General features: G+C 36.8%; 1 protein-coding gene across 11 annotated transcripts in view; it reads left to right on the forward strand.

Moving 5' to 3' along the window:
- LOC306833806 (band 4.1-like protein 1) overlaps positions 1–12,837 on the forward strand; it is a 40,908-nt gene that overhangs the window by 6,806 nt on the left and 21,265 nt on the right. For all 11 annotated transcript variants that reach the window (XM_079359341.1, XM_079359350.1, XM_079359344.1 and 8 more), the window contains exons 2-3: positions 10,768–10,856; positions 11,186–11,335. In XM_079359341.1, coding sequence (XP_079215467.1) covers positions 10,785–10,856; positions 11,186–11,335 — 222 coding nt within the window. In that variant the 5' untranslated portion in view covers positions 10,768–10,784. The remainder of the gene's footprint in view (positions 1–10,767; positions 10,857–11,185; positions 11,336–12,837) is intronic.

Here is a 12,837-nt window from a genome sequence, read left to right on the forward strand (position 1 = left end):
AAAGTCCTGATGGGCTAGTGACACTGGATGAGTCATAGGATACTTCCTTTTAACAATCAGGATTTTGAACCAACTTTCATGCTAAACCATTTAAACATCAGATTACAAATCTAAATTCAATTGCAATTTACTCGTCCCTCTCCAATGATGATAAACACTATCAAGAGCAGAGTTGAAATCCAAAAGTAGTTTTATTGCAATCAGGTTCCAAGTATTGGTGTTTGAGGTACACTATAGGCAATAGTTAATATAATAGGCAAAATTATGCTCTGAATTTGAAGCGTCATGAATTAGAAATATGAAATAAGTATTTTTTTCCCCAAACAATTCATTATAGCAGCCAACCTGTCTGAACTGCCAATAAAACAACAGGAGACAGGGGTACTTTCATTCTTGGCATACAAACAAGAGACCTGTAGCCATGTTTGTAGTCCATTGGACTTATCTCCTAAAATGTTTTGATACTCGACAGATGGTTTATCAGGAACAAATATCTTTGTTACAAAACAAATGTACTATCCCTTTTGATGTCCAAATTAATGAACAGCCTAATTAACAGGTGTACAGTTTGGGGAAAGCTTTGTTCATTTTTTACATGATGTAGTTACAAAAGATATTCTGACAAAGGAAAAGCACTGCATGGAGATCACAGAAAACATTATCTGTGTATTCCTTTTAAGCACTCATGACTACACGTTACTGCTACTTCTTATACTACTACTACTGCTGTGTTTCGACTCTATAACCCACTTCCTAACTTTGTAAATGATTCTATAAGCTGATGTACCCTCAGTTTAAAAGCACTGATACTCAATAGTTTATCCTATTCATTAGAGGGTAATAAATGGGTGGATTTACCCTGTCAAGAAAAAAACCCCCATTGTTTTCCTGTCACTGCACTGAACGCTAGTGGTAGTTTATTTATTTGAAAGAAGGACAGTATAGTGCAGCAGTTCACTTTTCAAAATCTTGTAAGATATTTTGCAAAAAGCTCAGCACTGGCCCTCTAAGCTTTTTTGGTTACTGTTTTTTTTTCTTCTTAAATTTAACAGTTGACAGAGCAGGAAGCTGCTAGATTGCTTTCTCACAATGCTTTGAAAATAAAGTAGCCTATAGGGAAACAAGTCATAATGAAATACAGTGTGGGGGCACTCTTGGGGGATGTTGTGAGAAAAAATTGAGAGGATGACAACAGCAGTAGATGGACAAAAAAAGAGAAGAGAACAAATGTGTCTTTGTTGGAGCAGGAGGGCTGATAAACATAGCTAAATTCTGCATCTCAAGGTAAAAGCTGTATATTAAAGCCATAAGCAGCAACAACAGTGAAGGGAGGAATCACTGTTGCAGTATGATGATGAGAGCTCTAAAAATGCACAGAAGGCTTTAAAATCCGGCTGCTATTATTTGAAAATATTGCGAAAGACAAGACAAGCAAGTGGATTTTATTTTTAAAACAATATGCTCTAAAAAAAGATCAACACAAGAGTGTTACCACAAAGACTGGAATTGTCTTGATTATTTTTAGAAAAAAAGGAGCCTTGTACATTTTGGAATAATCTCTTAACACCTTAATTTCAAAGCTTTATGATGACACCATATCTCATGCTTTTGTCACTGTTTTGCTCTCACACTGTAGACCAGACCTTTTTTTCTTCCTGTGCAGAAATGCAGACACTTAACGCTGTTAGCACAGGCACATCAAGCTGTCACCCATATGCTTCCCCTTGCTATATTCTGACATACTGTATATGTGAGATGCTAGACTTGACAGATTTCTCCTGCCCACCTGCTGATGAACTACAGGCCTGTGGGAAACTCTCACCTGCCTGGAGACCATTCAATGTATGGAGCTTCTAAATTGACTTTGTTTCAGATATGGCATGAAGACAAATGAGTGAGGGCAGGTCTCGGTGTACTCTGCGTCATGGACATCGTTCTGCGCCAGATGATCACATGTTGGTTTCTATCTGGCAATTTATCTGAGCTGCAATTATTTATTGATGCAACAATATCTAAGTTATACTTTGTTTAGTTGTGCGTTCTGCAGTGTGAGACTCTCTTCCCCTCTTTAGAGTTTAGTTAATCCTGACTAACTTCAGGACAGAAGCTCTGCTCAGTAGTGATTACTGTGTATGTGGGCTGAAAGAGAGCAGAGAGGAGGTCATCTCCAGAGATAGTCCCTTGTGGCAAGCCTGATAGAGTGCTGAATGAGAGGACTCAGAGATAGGGGAGACTATGTGTTTATATGTGTGTGTGTGTGTGTGCACGCGTGTTTGTGTGTGTGTGTGTGTGTGTGTGTGTGTGTAGGTGTTTGTGTGTTTGTGTGTGTGTGTGTGTGTGTGTGTGTGTGAGTGTGTAGGTGTGTGTGTGAGTGTGTGCAGGCATGTGTTTGTGTGTATGTGCCTATGACTGGAGTGCTTATGTTGGACACAGTAAAGGGACCAGGCTGAACCAGTCTGTCTTATCTTAACAGATCTCAGATTGATGACGAGTGTTTGACAAGAAACTTGAATAATTTATATTCATGCAACATAGCATATACATTTGTTTAAAAAAAGATTTGATTTTTAAAGCATATGCTCCAAATCATTGATGTTAGAAATACTTCCTTTATTGTTTTAAAGTGAATATAAAAAAACTAAACCTATAACTTTATGTGGAGGCATTTATTAAAACAGTGTTGCCCATCAGCAGCTGAGATGGTCAGTTTGTGTGCTAAGAGAGAAGTTTGAGGGTAATTATGCAGGCTGATGTTCGTGAGCATTTAACACATTTTGACATATTAAGCACATTTTTTACAGTAATTATTCTTTTTGGAAACAGGGAAAACAAAAATAGTTTTATTAAATGCACCAGAAAGTTATTTTAAGCGTTATAAAGATGGCATTAAAAAACTATTTAGATCATAGAATAGGGAAATTAATTTAAATTAAAGATAAAACAAATATTAATGAGTATTTTTCAATCATAAATAAAATCCTTGGCTTCTGTCTTGGCATCAACACACGGAACACAAAGTGACAGACTGGTAAAATATTTGGCTAGAGCTTACACTTTTTAGCTTTTTAACAAAAAAATATTTTGTGTAGGCAATATTTGGTTATTATAAAAATGGTTAACACTAATTATTATGAACCAAACCAAGATATATTCCAAGCTGAACATGCTGTTCTAGTGACTCGTGAGTTGTCATGGATTATAATAATGCCAAATCCTGCCATAGTACAACAAATTCAAAGGATTTTAAAACAAGTAATTGAGTTAGTTCTGTGATTAATAGCATTTATTATTTACAGGTCTCCATTGTTGGTTATTTTGTCCATCAATGTTCAATTTAAATGATTCAACAGTTAAGAATTTCAAATAATGATGTCGCACCCATGGTGTGTTTCATGTTTCCAAATTGTATTTGAGAACATCATTAAAATGTTATTTTTCTAATTTTAATCGAAAGGCATAGTGCACCGTAAAAGTAGGCTACCGTAGCCGAAACAGCTAACATTTGCATCAATCTTCTTCTTATAGTGTTAAGACGAACCCAAAGAAGAAGCCTAAAATCATGAATAATGAATAAAGAAGGCTTTTCTAAGCTTTTTCTATTATCTATAGAAAAAGCTTACAAATGAGAGAGATATAGCCTTCCTAGTCAGAGAGCTAACACACTTGCCTTGCAGTTGTTTACAGTAAGTTAGGAATGTACATCTTTATTAATGTATCTTGAAACATTAAGCATTAGCTAATATTAGCTCGGAAGTGGCTAATGCTAACATTAGATGTTGCTATAGCAGAATCAAATTAATTATCACATATAGTTCACCACAAAATTTGGCCCACTTTACCTTTCGAATTTCTCTGTCCATTGTCTTTTTAGTTAATGCTCGTTTTATTGAATCGAAAACATTCAAATTACATGACCTTGACACTGCAGTTTTGATGTATAAAGCACATAATCACATGCTGCCTCAGCATATCTAGGAGAGGTTCAAACCCAGGGAGTGTCCATATGACCTCAGAGGTTTATCTGTTTTTCAGATAGCAAATGTTAGAACTAGTTTAAAAAGTAAATGTGTTTCTTTCAGGGGGGTCAGCTTTTGAACAGCCTGGATGATGCTTTAAAATGTTCCTGTTCAATTCACACTTTTAAAAAAACTTTTAAAAACAAAGTCAATAACTATATCGCTCGAGAATAAACAGCAGGAATATTAATGACATGACTAATGATAGTCATAATAACAATACTAAATGTAATATATAAATACAAATGGAAAATATTAGTGTTTGCATTATTACAGTATTGTACAGTCATAATATGCTGTGTATACATTTGTTTTGGTAATACGTTGCGTATACTTGTGTAAATGAAAAAATGAAATGTATTATTATGTTTTCATTTGTCTATTAAGCTCAAGTACGGAGTTGTATGTCTTGTGGTCTTAGTTGCTACATCTTGTATTGACTTTGTCAACAGGGTTAGGTGCAATAAGTGTTTAACTTCAGCCTAAAGTCTATAAAATTGTCGATCTATGTATGGAAAATTGTTTTTAGCTTATTTCATTTTGTTTACCACTGACCGAAAAAGAATAAAACAAACAAAAACATGGTGGGCTTGACAACTTAGTAACCAGTGGTTGACTTCACGGAGACTACCTCCATGTTTTATAGTGTGTGATTATAAAATAATGTGAGCTTCCCATCTCAGGACTGATGTCAGAAGAAGCATTCGTGTAAATATACAGTATACGTTTTCTGTTTTTAGCTAGTTTCTGCTGGCCCCACATCTTCATATTAATTGATGAGAATGATTCTCTAATGTTAGAATGTTTATCATCGAAATGCACCAATTAAACTAGAAACATCTGAGATATTTTATTTATCAGTTAAAAATGTGGTTTGTGAAGACTGTGTAACTAGGGTTTGATCAAACTTGACCAACAGTGGCTTTTCCTTGGCAACCTTATCAGAGGTTACCACATAATCCCATTTTAATATAATTTCATATGTGGCTCAATAGTGGTGGTTACAGTTTTGTAATTTTTCTACAGTGCCCCACCTATTCTTAGTAGAGATTACAACTCAGACACAACTCATAAAGTTTGGAGAAGTTGAAGAGACTAAATACCTTGAACTTTCCATCAATCAATACATCATTAATTGTTTATTGCTATCTTAAGTCTTTCTCATGGAGTGTTGCATGAGTGTTGCTCATTCAACAGTGTCAATAAACAGTGACAAAGGGTTGCAAAGCCTCCATTTGTCAATATCACATTGACTTGTGTATCCTGATGTCTGAAACAATTGGCACCAAGTATGATTGACACTTTAAATTTTCTGCGACAGTGCCACAATTAATATATCAATGCTCGTTTGAGAGGAAGTTAGTATTGCTTTTAACAGGAAGTTATGTGATAAACCAGTTTTATAAATTCATAGCAGTCCTGCAATTTACTTGGACAAGAAAAATACATTAGAAAGACCAAGGAGTTGTAGGACACGTTAGTGCATTAGTTTGGGACTGCTGTGACCTTTAGTTAGCTTTTGGTTCAATCAGTTGTCATCAGGGCAAACACCCATTTATAAACTCACAATGACAGACTCAATAATTTTGTTGCGCTTATACAGTTTGATATTAATAGAAACCAGGAAAAAGGAAGGTGTCTACAATTATTTTTGCAATCTCTTAACATATTATGACTTGTTAAACTTCACAGTAGTGTCTGAATGTCATTATATCCCTTTGTTAAATAACCAACCCTAATAGAAGAACATTACCAATGTTGTCCATATACTTTTAAGGTAGGCCTATATTTAAGAAAAAGTGTTTATCTCTCATTATAAGTTAAGACAAGCCAAGTCACAATCAGCTTATTTTTGGAGGGCATACATCCAGCATGTGTTTTTAAAACTTCACCTGCTGCTAAGATGCTGACATACTTCACCTACCTTACCTTGATGCTTGTTTTTTGAAGTTTGAAGTTTTGAACTAAATGACCCCATCTGTTTTTTGAGAGGGACTTTAAATAGGAGTCTGAAGGCAATAACTGTTGGAGGAATTTTGAGCATAAGCAGCCGCAGCACCTCACAGATCTCACTCTGTCTCCATCATCTCCCTCACGCAGATGATTAGGTGTGCGTAGAGCAGAACTGATATGGAGCTGGAGTGATTGAATCACAAAGTGACCCAAATGAAAGAATTGATTGGCCACGTAATCATGATGTGTGTGAAATGAGCGCCCTAATGTCTCTGACACTGATCTGTTAAAATTCCTCTCAAGTTTGCCTGTGAGTCACTGATTCATTGTTCTGACAGCTGCTTTAGGGGGGCTGACATTCACACTGAGCAGGGCATTAAAGTGCAGTGATCTGATTGGCTCACATGAACGAGTGCCATGGAGGACTGATATTTATCACCTTAAAGAGATCACAGTAGAGATAGATGTCAAGTTATAAGAATATACTTGGAATTTGAATCATCTTATCTGTGTTACCTAGCTTCTTATAGCAGTGATTCTCAAAGTGTAGTCCCAGAACCCTCAGGGGTCCGTGAACCATAACTTGAGGGTCCGCGGAATAATTTACAAAAAATTGTAAAGTGTACTGTATCATTGAAATAGCGTATCTACAAACTGGAACCTCTTGCACCTATAAAAATAGCTATTTTGTCCAATACTCTTTCCCTTTATTTTTGTCCCAATAGATCAATTCTCATATGATGTGACATGTCTGACACTTTACAAACTCAAAATAAAAAACACCTTGCAGCAAACATTTTCTCAAAGTTTATAAATTAAATTATTTGGAAATGATAATGTAGCCTAATTCTATCGTTACAAAGTACTCCATAGTACATTAATACATTGTATTAATATGTACTTATGAACATTATGAGTCCCTGAAATGTTCTCAAAACGTTTGAGAACCCCTGGCTTATAGGAGTGGTTTTATGGAATTAACTTTTATAGCCTTTAAAATGTTGTACACAGTTTGGGGAAAAAACTCAACCATGCAAATGTTATGGCCCAGGTTAGAATTCTGAATATTGCACAAAAAAATACAAGCTTTGTTCACATTTACAGGGCTACATGTTCATGTGAATGATGCTAAAGTACTGATTTTGCAGGTACAGTCACAACAGTATTTACCATTGTATTGAACATAATAGGCAGGCATGATAAGATTTGTTTCACGAGTTTAACCCACAGTGTACAGCTAATTCCTACAAGACAACAAGAGATTCCTGTTTCATCTACATCATAGCTTTTGCAGACAATGCCAGGTCTCAGTGGCGCAATATTGACACTGAGCTGTACTGTAGACTGTATAACCTACATTAATGTTATGTAGGAGATGATTGTTTCGTAAAAAATGATCAAAGAAGGATGTATATGTTTGGTAAACCCAAAAAAAGGGAGGCATCATCTCTGGCCATTAACATACAACTCTGTTCATATATATTACTTGATTCTAAGTTCTAGCTGTTACAAAGCATGTGTTCATAAAATAACATTTTGGACAAACTACGGTTATTTCTTTACGATACTTCAGGTGAAAAGCTATGTGTTAATATTTTACTATTCTTTGGATGAACTTAACTGGTTGTACACTGTAGCCTAACATTGTATAAAATCAGGGTAGATATGATGCATGACCAAAGCTCAAAATAGTCTCAGTGTACTGTCCAATTGTTGGGCAAGTCCTGAGTGCTCACAATATACACATATAATATATATATATATATAAATATATATATTTGTATGAAAACTCCCCGGATAGAAGTTGATGTCAGTTCTCAGCGCATTTCAGTGGATTCAGAATAGACTAGAATAGAATGCCTTTATTGTCATTATACAAATTGTACAACAAGATTACTTGGCTTCACCTTGAAGTGCACATATGTATCACTCAATTACCAACATGGTCAATAACTCTGTTGATATTTCACACGCACACACAATTTGCATAACTCATCACAATGCAATGTGTGTGTGCAAGCACAAAACCAGTCAGAAGCAGATGGTCAGACTGTGATACCTGGTTATACCCACCAATACACTGCATGACAAACTACACCTGAACAGACCTAATTTCAGAAATCGTGTCTAATCCGTGTTTGCCCTTCTTTAGTCTGGATCAAAGGGTTTGACTGGCTAATCAACCAACAGTCAATCATAGAATGTTCTTGCTGGTATGGCTCTAAAAATCTTTCTATATTGGCTCTTTATGACAAATTATGTTTTGACAAATGATATTAGTAATTAATTGTACCCCTTATATTGGACCCTATAGCTTACTTCGTCTTTTATTCGAGTCAACTCGTGAATGGCATTAGGGCAGTTTGATTGTATGTGGGACTTCTGGGACTTCTTTGCAGTGTCCCAGCTACTGTAGTTATCACTTTAGAGAAGCAAACTCTCTTTCTCTCTTTCTGCATAAACAAAAGTTGAACAAAACAAATACATGAAATGTACCCTTGTTTTAACCATTTCAACTTGAAACACCTCCAAATGTTATTCAACAATATACAGTTCTAATGAGACTATATTTGGACTCAATTAAGATATTTTCCATAAATAAGATCATTTAATACATCTTAAACTCCCATTAGAGTAGCGGAGTAACTATGCATGGTGTGAGAGTGTAACATCTGCAGCCTCTCTGCAGCCACACTGTACTCATCTTTGATCCAGCTTCATTATGCAGAGGGAGGCTGACCTATCATGAAGGCTGAGACGTGCTGTGTTCATGCCTCCCAAATTGTAAACACTGAGACGAACACCGACAGCTGGTAGAAGAAGAACATTATTAATTAGTCCTGCTTCTTTGGGGAGAAATAGAACCACTTCTATCCTGGTTTACAAACAAATTTCCTGCCGTTATTAGACCAAATTATGCTTTTGTTTTGCGCCTCCCTAAAGACAATTTTCCTTGGAAGCTTGGGTTTTTTTTAATTCATTTTTTAAATCAGAGCTTCCCTTGTCCCTTTCTCACTAATGATTTCCTTTCATTAACCTTTCACATCCATTTATCTTTTTTATTTTATTCATTTACATTCAAGACCTCAGATTCCTATTATAAAGGTCAGTGATGTGTGATGATGTAGTAAGGACCATTTAAAGATGGACTTATTAATGCATTTCATTTGTTTCATTCTCTTGTTTAAACAATTTTAAAGATGTCTTTACTTTTAAAGAAGAATCTGCTTTTAAGTAAAACATGTTCTATTTATAGCTTCATTTTACACTATCTACAGCAGGCCTTCTCTAATAAACCACTGAAGCTCTCAAGGTTTTAAACAGATGCCCCAGGCTGACTTATTTCCAGGACTTTAAGAAAATGTTACTGTTATTCAGTTGAGTTTCCATTTCTTGGGCATAAACTTTTAACTGAGACTAGAATTTGAAATATTCTAAAACAACAGTTGATGAAAAGTTAACCATATCTTTGCAATAATCAACCTCGTTCATGTATTTGAATATTACTATCTCATCGAACATCATCCAATGTTGCTCTAAACAGGACTTAAACGCACATTGAAAATAATTCACATGCTTCTTTGCAAAATTGCAAAATTATTGTTGTGACCCTGTCCTTTTGTTTTCATATTACAGCTATAGATTAACTCAAGGTTAGGATAGATATAGATTTATTCCAGGTGTTTTTAATCATTCTAGCTGTTAGGCCTAATGTGAATATTAACTACAATTTGTGACCTGCAGACAAAGCACCGTGCACAGGGTGGAGGATAGCGTCACCTTCAAACTGCGGACCTCATTTGTCTCAAGCTCAGCCAGATATTGTATCAGCATTGGTTTATGTCTCACTCTCCAGCCCTTCTGTTGTTCTTTTTCTTGCCACCGTACCTCTTCCTATTATTCCCTCCTTCCTTGTGTCTCATCCTAGGATTGTTGTCATGTTCCCAATGCCCTCTCTTTCCTTTCCTGGCCATCTTTCTCCCTTTCCTTTCTCTCTCTGTATTTCTCTATCTCAGTGTCTGCCATCTCATGTGATGCCGCAGGGCTCTCTGGCTGATGTAATTTATGCTATCTCCTTTTACTGGTGTGTGAGAGGAGAGTGTCCTGAAGCCAACACTCTTCATGCAGAGTGCTCCTGTGGGAGGCTATGAGCTGAACTGATTTCGTCCTCTCCTTCACCACCATTCCACAATGCACATTGCAATGAAAATTCATATGGGAAGGACACTGAAACTTCATTACAGGATAAGCAAAATTACCATACAGTAGGAGTCAGGTGCAGTAGAAATGTGATGCGATGTCACCAAGGTGTCTGCTTTCCGACCATTTGTTTGGTAAACTCTGTGTGCGTTATGGATATGAAGAGAAACGTTTTAGTTATAGTCTAATGAGTCAGATCCATTATGAGTCCATAAGCAGATTGGACATTTAAACGGATACTTCACCCATTTACATGAAGCTTTGTATCATTAGAAACATGGTAGTCGTGTTGAATGGTCGTGAATCCAACCCTCATTTTGCCCTGAGACGAGAAAAATGTGTTTTTTCTTTGCTTGAAAGTTTTCTTCATGTGATGCGAAAAGCGTCATATTGCATCACATGAAGAAAACTCGTCTCAGGGCAAAATGAGGGTTGGATTCACGACCATTCAACACGACTACCATGTTTCTAATGATACAAAGCTTCATGCAAATGGGTGAAGTATCCCTTTAAGTCACAATAAACATCCTTCCCTCACTGTTTTTTGTAACAAAGAAAATATTTGATGTTGACAAAATACATTTGTGTTTTGTTGCAGGACTGCAAACCATTTCTATGACAACAGATAAGGCTTTGGCTGAGGAGATGAAGAGCGCAATGGAGGGTGACACCAGGACAACCAATCAGGTGGGAGCGCAGTGGAACTCACAGCAGCTGTACATCATTTAACTGGAGCCTTTCAATCACTCAGGGGCCTTCCGGCTCTCTGTTTGATATGCAAGGCAGCGAGCCCCCCTCAGTCTATGCCAGCAACTTAACATCTTAACATCTAAGGGCGCTAGCTATTGCAATACATCATGCATAAGATGATTTCCTCACATGATCACATATAAGGCATTAAATCACTTTGCAAGACAAGTACGTGATCAATACAAATATTTAAATGAAGGGTTAGTGTGTTAGTGTCTATTGATTTGAAGCTCACTAAATAAAAGGAATGATTTTCTCCCTCCCAGGCTCCAGAGGACCATGGAGATGTGGATGATAGCTCCGAAAAGACCCCCAGCAAAGCCTCCAAATCCCCCCAGAAAACCAACAAGAGGCCAAAGACTGTCCCTGTCAAAGTCACGCTGCTCGATGGATCAGACTACGAGGTTGCAGTTGAGGTATGGTCAAGAAATCCAGGGAAATAAATTGATCACTATTTTGTGTTTAAATATAGTTGTATTTTTTGATTTTTACCTGCAATAATAAGATTTCCAGATGTTTAATGATACCTGAAAAATCATTAAAAAGAATGCTAAAAAGAAGATATAGTAGCAACAAAATTGGTTGATTTTGTTCATGTTTCTCGAATCATGAATGGAAACTTAACTATTTTCAGCCTAAAAAAGGATTTAAAATGTGTTGCTGAAATTACTTTATTACAACTAGACCTAATCTAGAGACTACCACACCTTCCTTCTTTGCCAAAGCTGGAATCAATGTAGGGGCAACAAACTGAAAGTAAACTAGTTGATTTGTTGGTCTTTAACATAGGAGAGTATGAATGAATTGCCATATCTCATCTTTCAATTGTTAACATTTTATTTTTTACCAAGACAATTTCCAACCATCTGTAAGTTTGTATTCTTCTTGATCTTTGTCATATTGCACATTCGTGTCACCATCACTCTCTGTTTTAGTGTTTTTACCCAGATATCTGCAACCACTTGCAGATATCAGGCAATAACATTATAACTGAAGGGTATGATGTTTAAAATTGCAAAACAAGACATATCTTTTAAATGCTCCTTCAGCTAAAAAATTTTTTCCCTCTGTGTTTTACCCACCATGAGCAATCCTGCAAATATGCTGAAACATGAAAGAAAACCAATTTCAGATGGGTTTTTTTGCAGTACTTTCAAACATCCTTGTTGTTTTACATAACTTACATCGAACATGCCTGAAATTCATATCTTACATTGCAAGGTGTTGAGAAAAAAACTGCATTTTAAGAAGCCAATGTAAATCTCTCCTTCCTGAATAGACTTCTTGACTCAGCACACAGCACCTCAGTACACCCCAGAGGGATTTAGTCTCCTTGGGTAATTCATGCTACTGAGTCAGGAAATGTAGCTCTGCTGCTTTTCTCTGTACGGGGGGAGGTGGTGGTGGTTGGGGGGGGGGGGGGGGGGGTGAAGGTCTGAGGTAGGAAATACATGGTTGTACTTTATGGGGAATGGAGGCTCAGATAAGCGATCCCCATCTTTCCTGAATCGTGACTGGAGCCTTTTGTGTTTTTGAAACAAATGGGTTTCTCAGTGAATTCCCACAGCACTGTTTATTTGTATTTAACACAGCAGCTGACATACTCTGCTTGACTGAACACTGCAGAAGGTAAACCTGCTCCCACATTGATATGACTTCTAAAGGTAGAGAGAGGGGTGTCGAAGAGGGTGTTTCACTGTACAGAGATCCTGGGCTGAACTGACAAAGGTTCAGTGATTCACAGTAAGCTGGAAGCTGATTGGCTGCTGCTGATGATGGAGTGTGATGTGTGAAGCAATGATCTTGTTGGCCGCTCGACCTCATTCACATCAGCTGCTTCCTTTTTATGGCTTATTGCCTTCCACATGGCCTCACATGTTTTACTTACCAGAGCCAGCGAGGAGAAATATGTCAGGAC

The sequence above is a fragment of the Symphodus melops genome, assembly GCF_947650265.1.
Source record: "Symphodus melops genome assembly, chromosome: 13".
In the NCBI taxonomy this organism is placed as follows: Eukaryota; Metazoa; Chordata; class Actinopteri; order Labriformes; family Labridae; genus Symphodus; species Symphodus melops.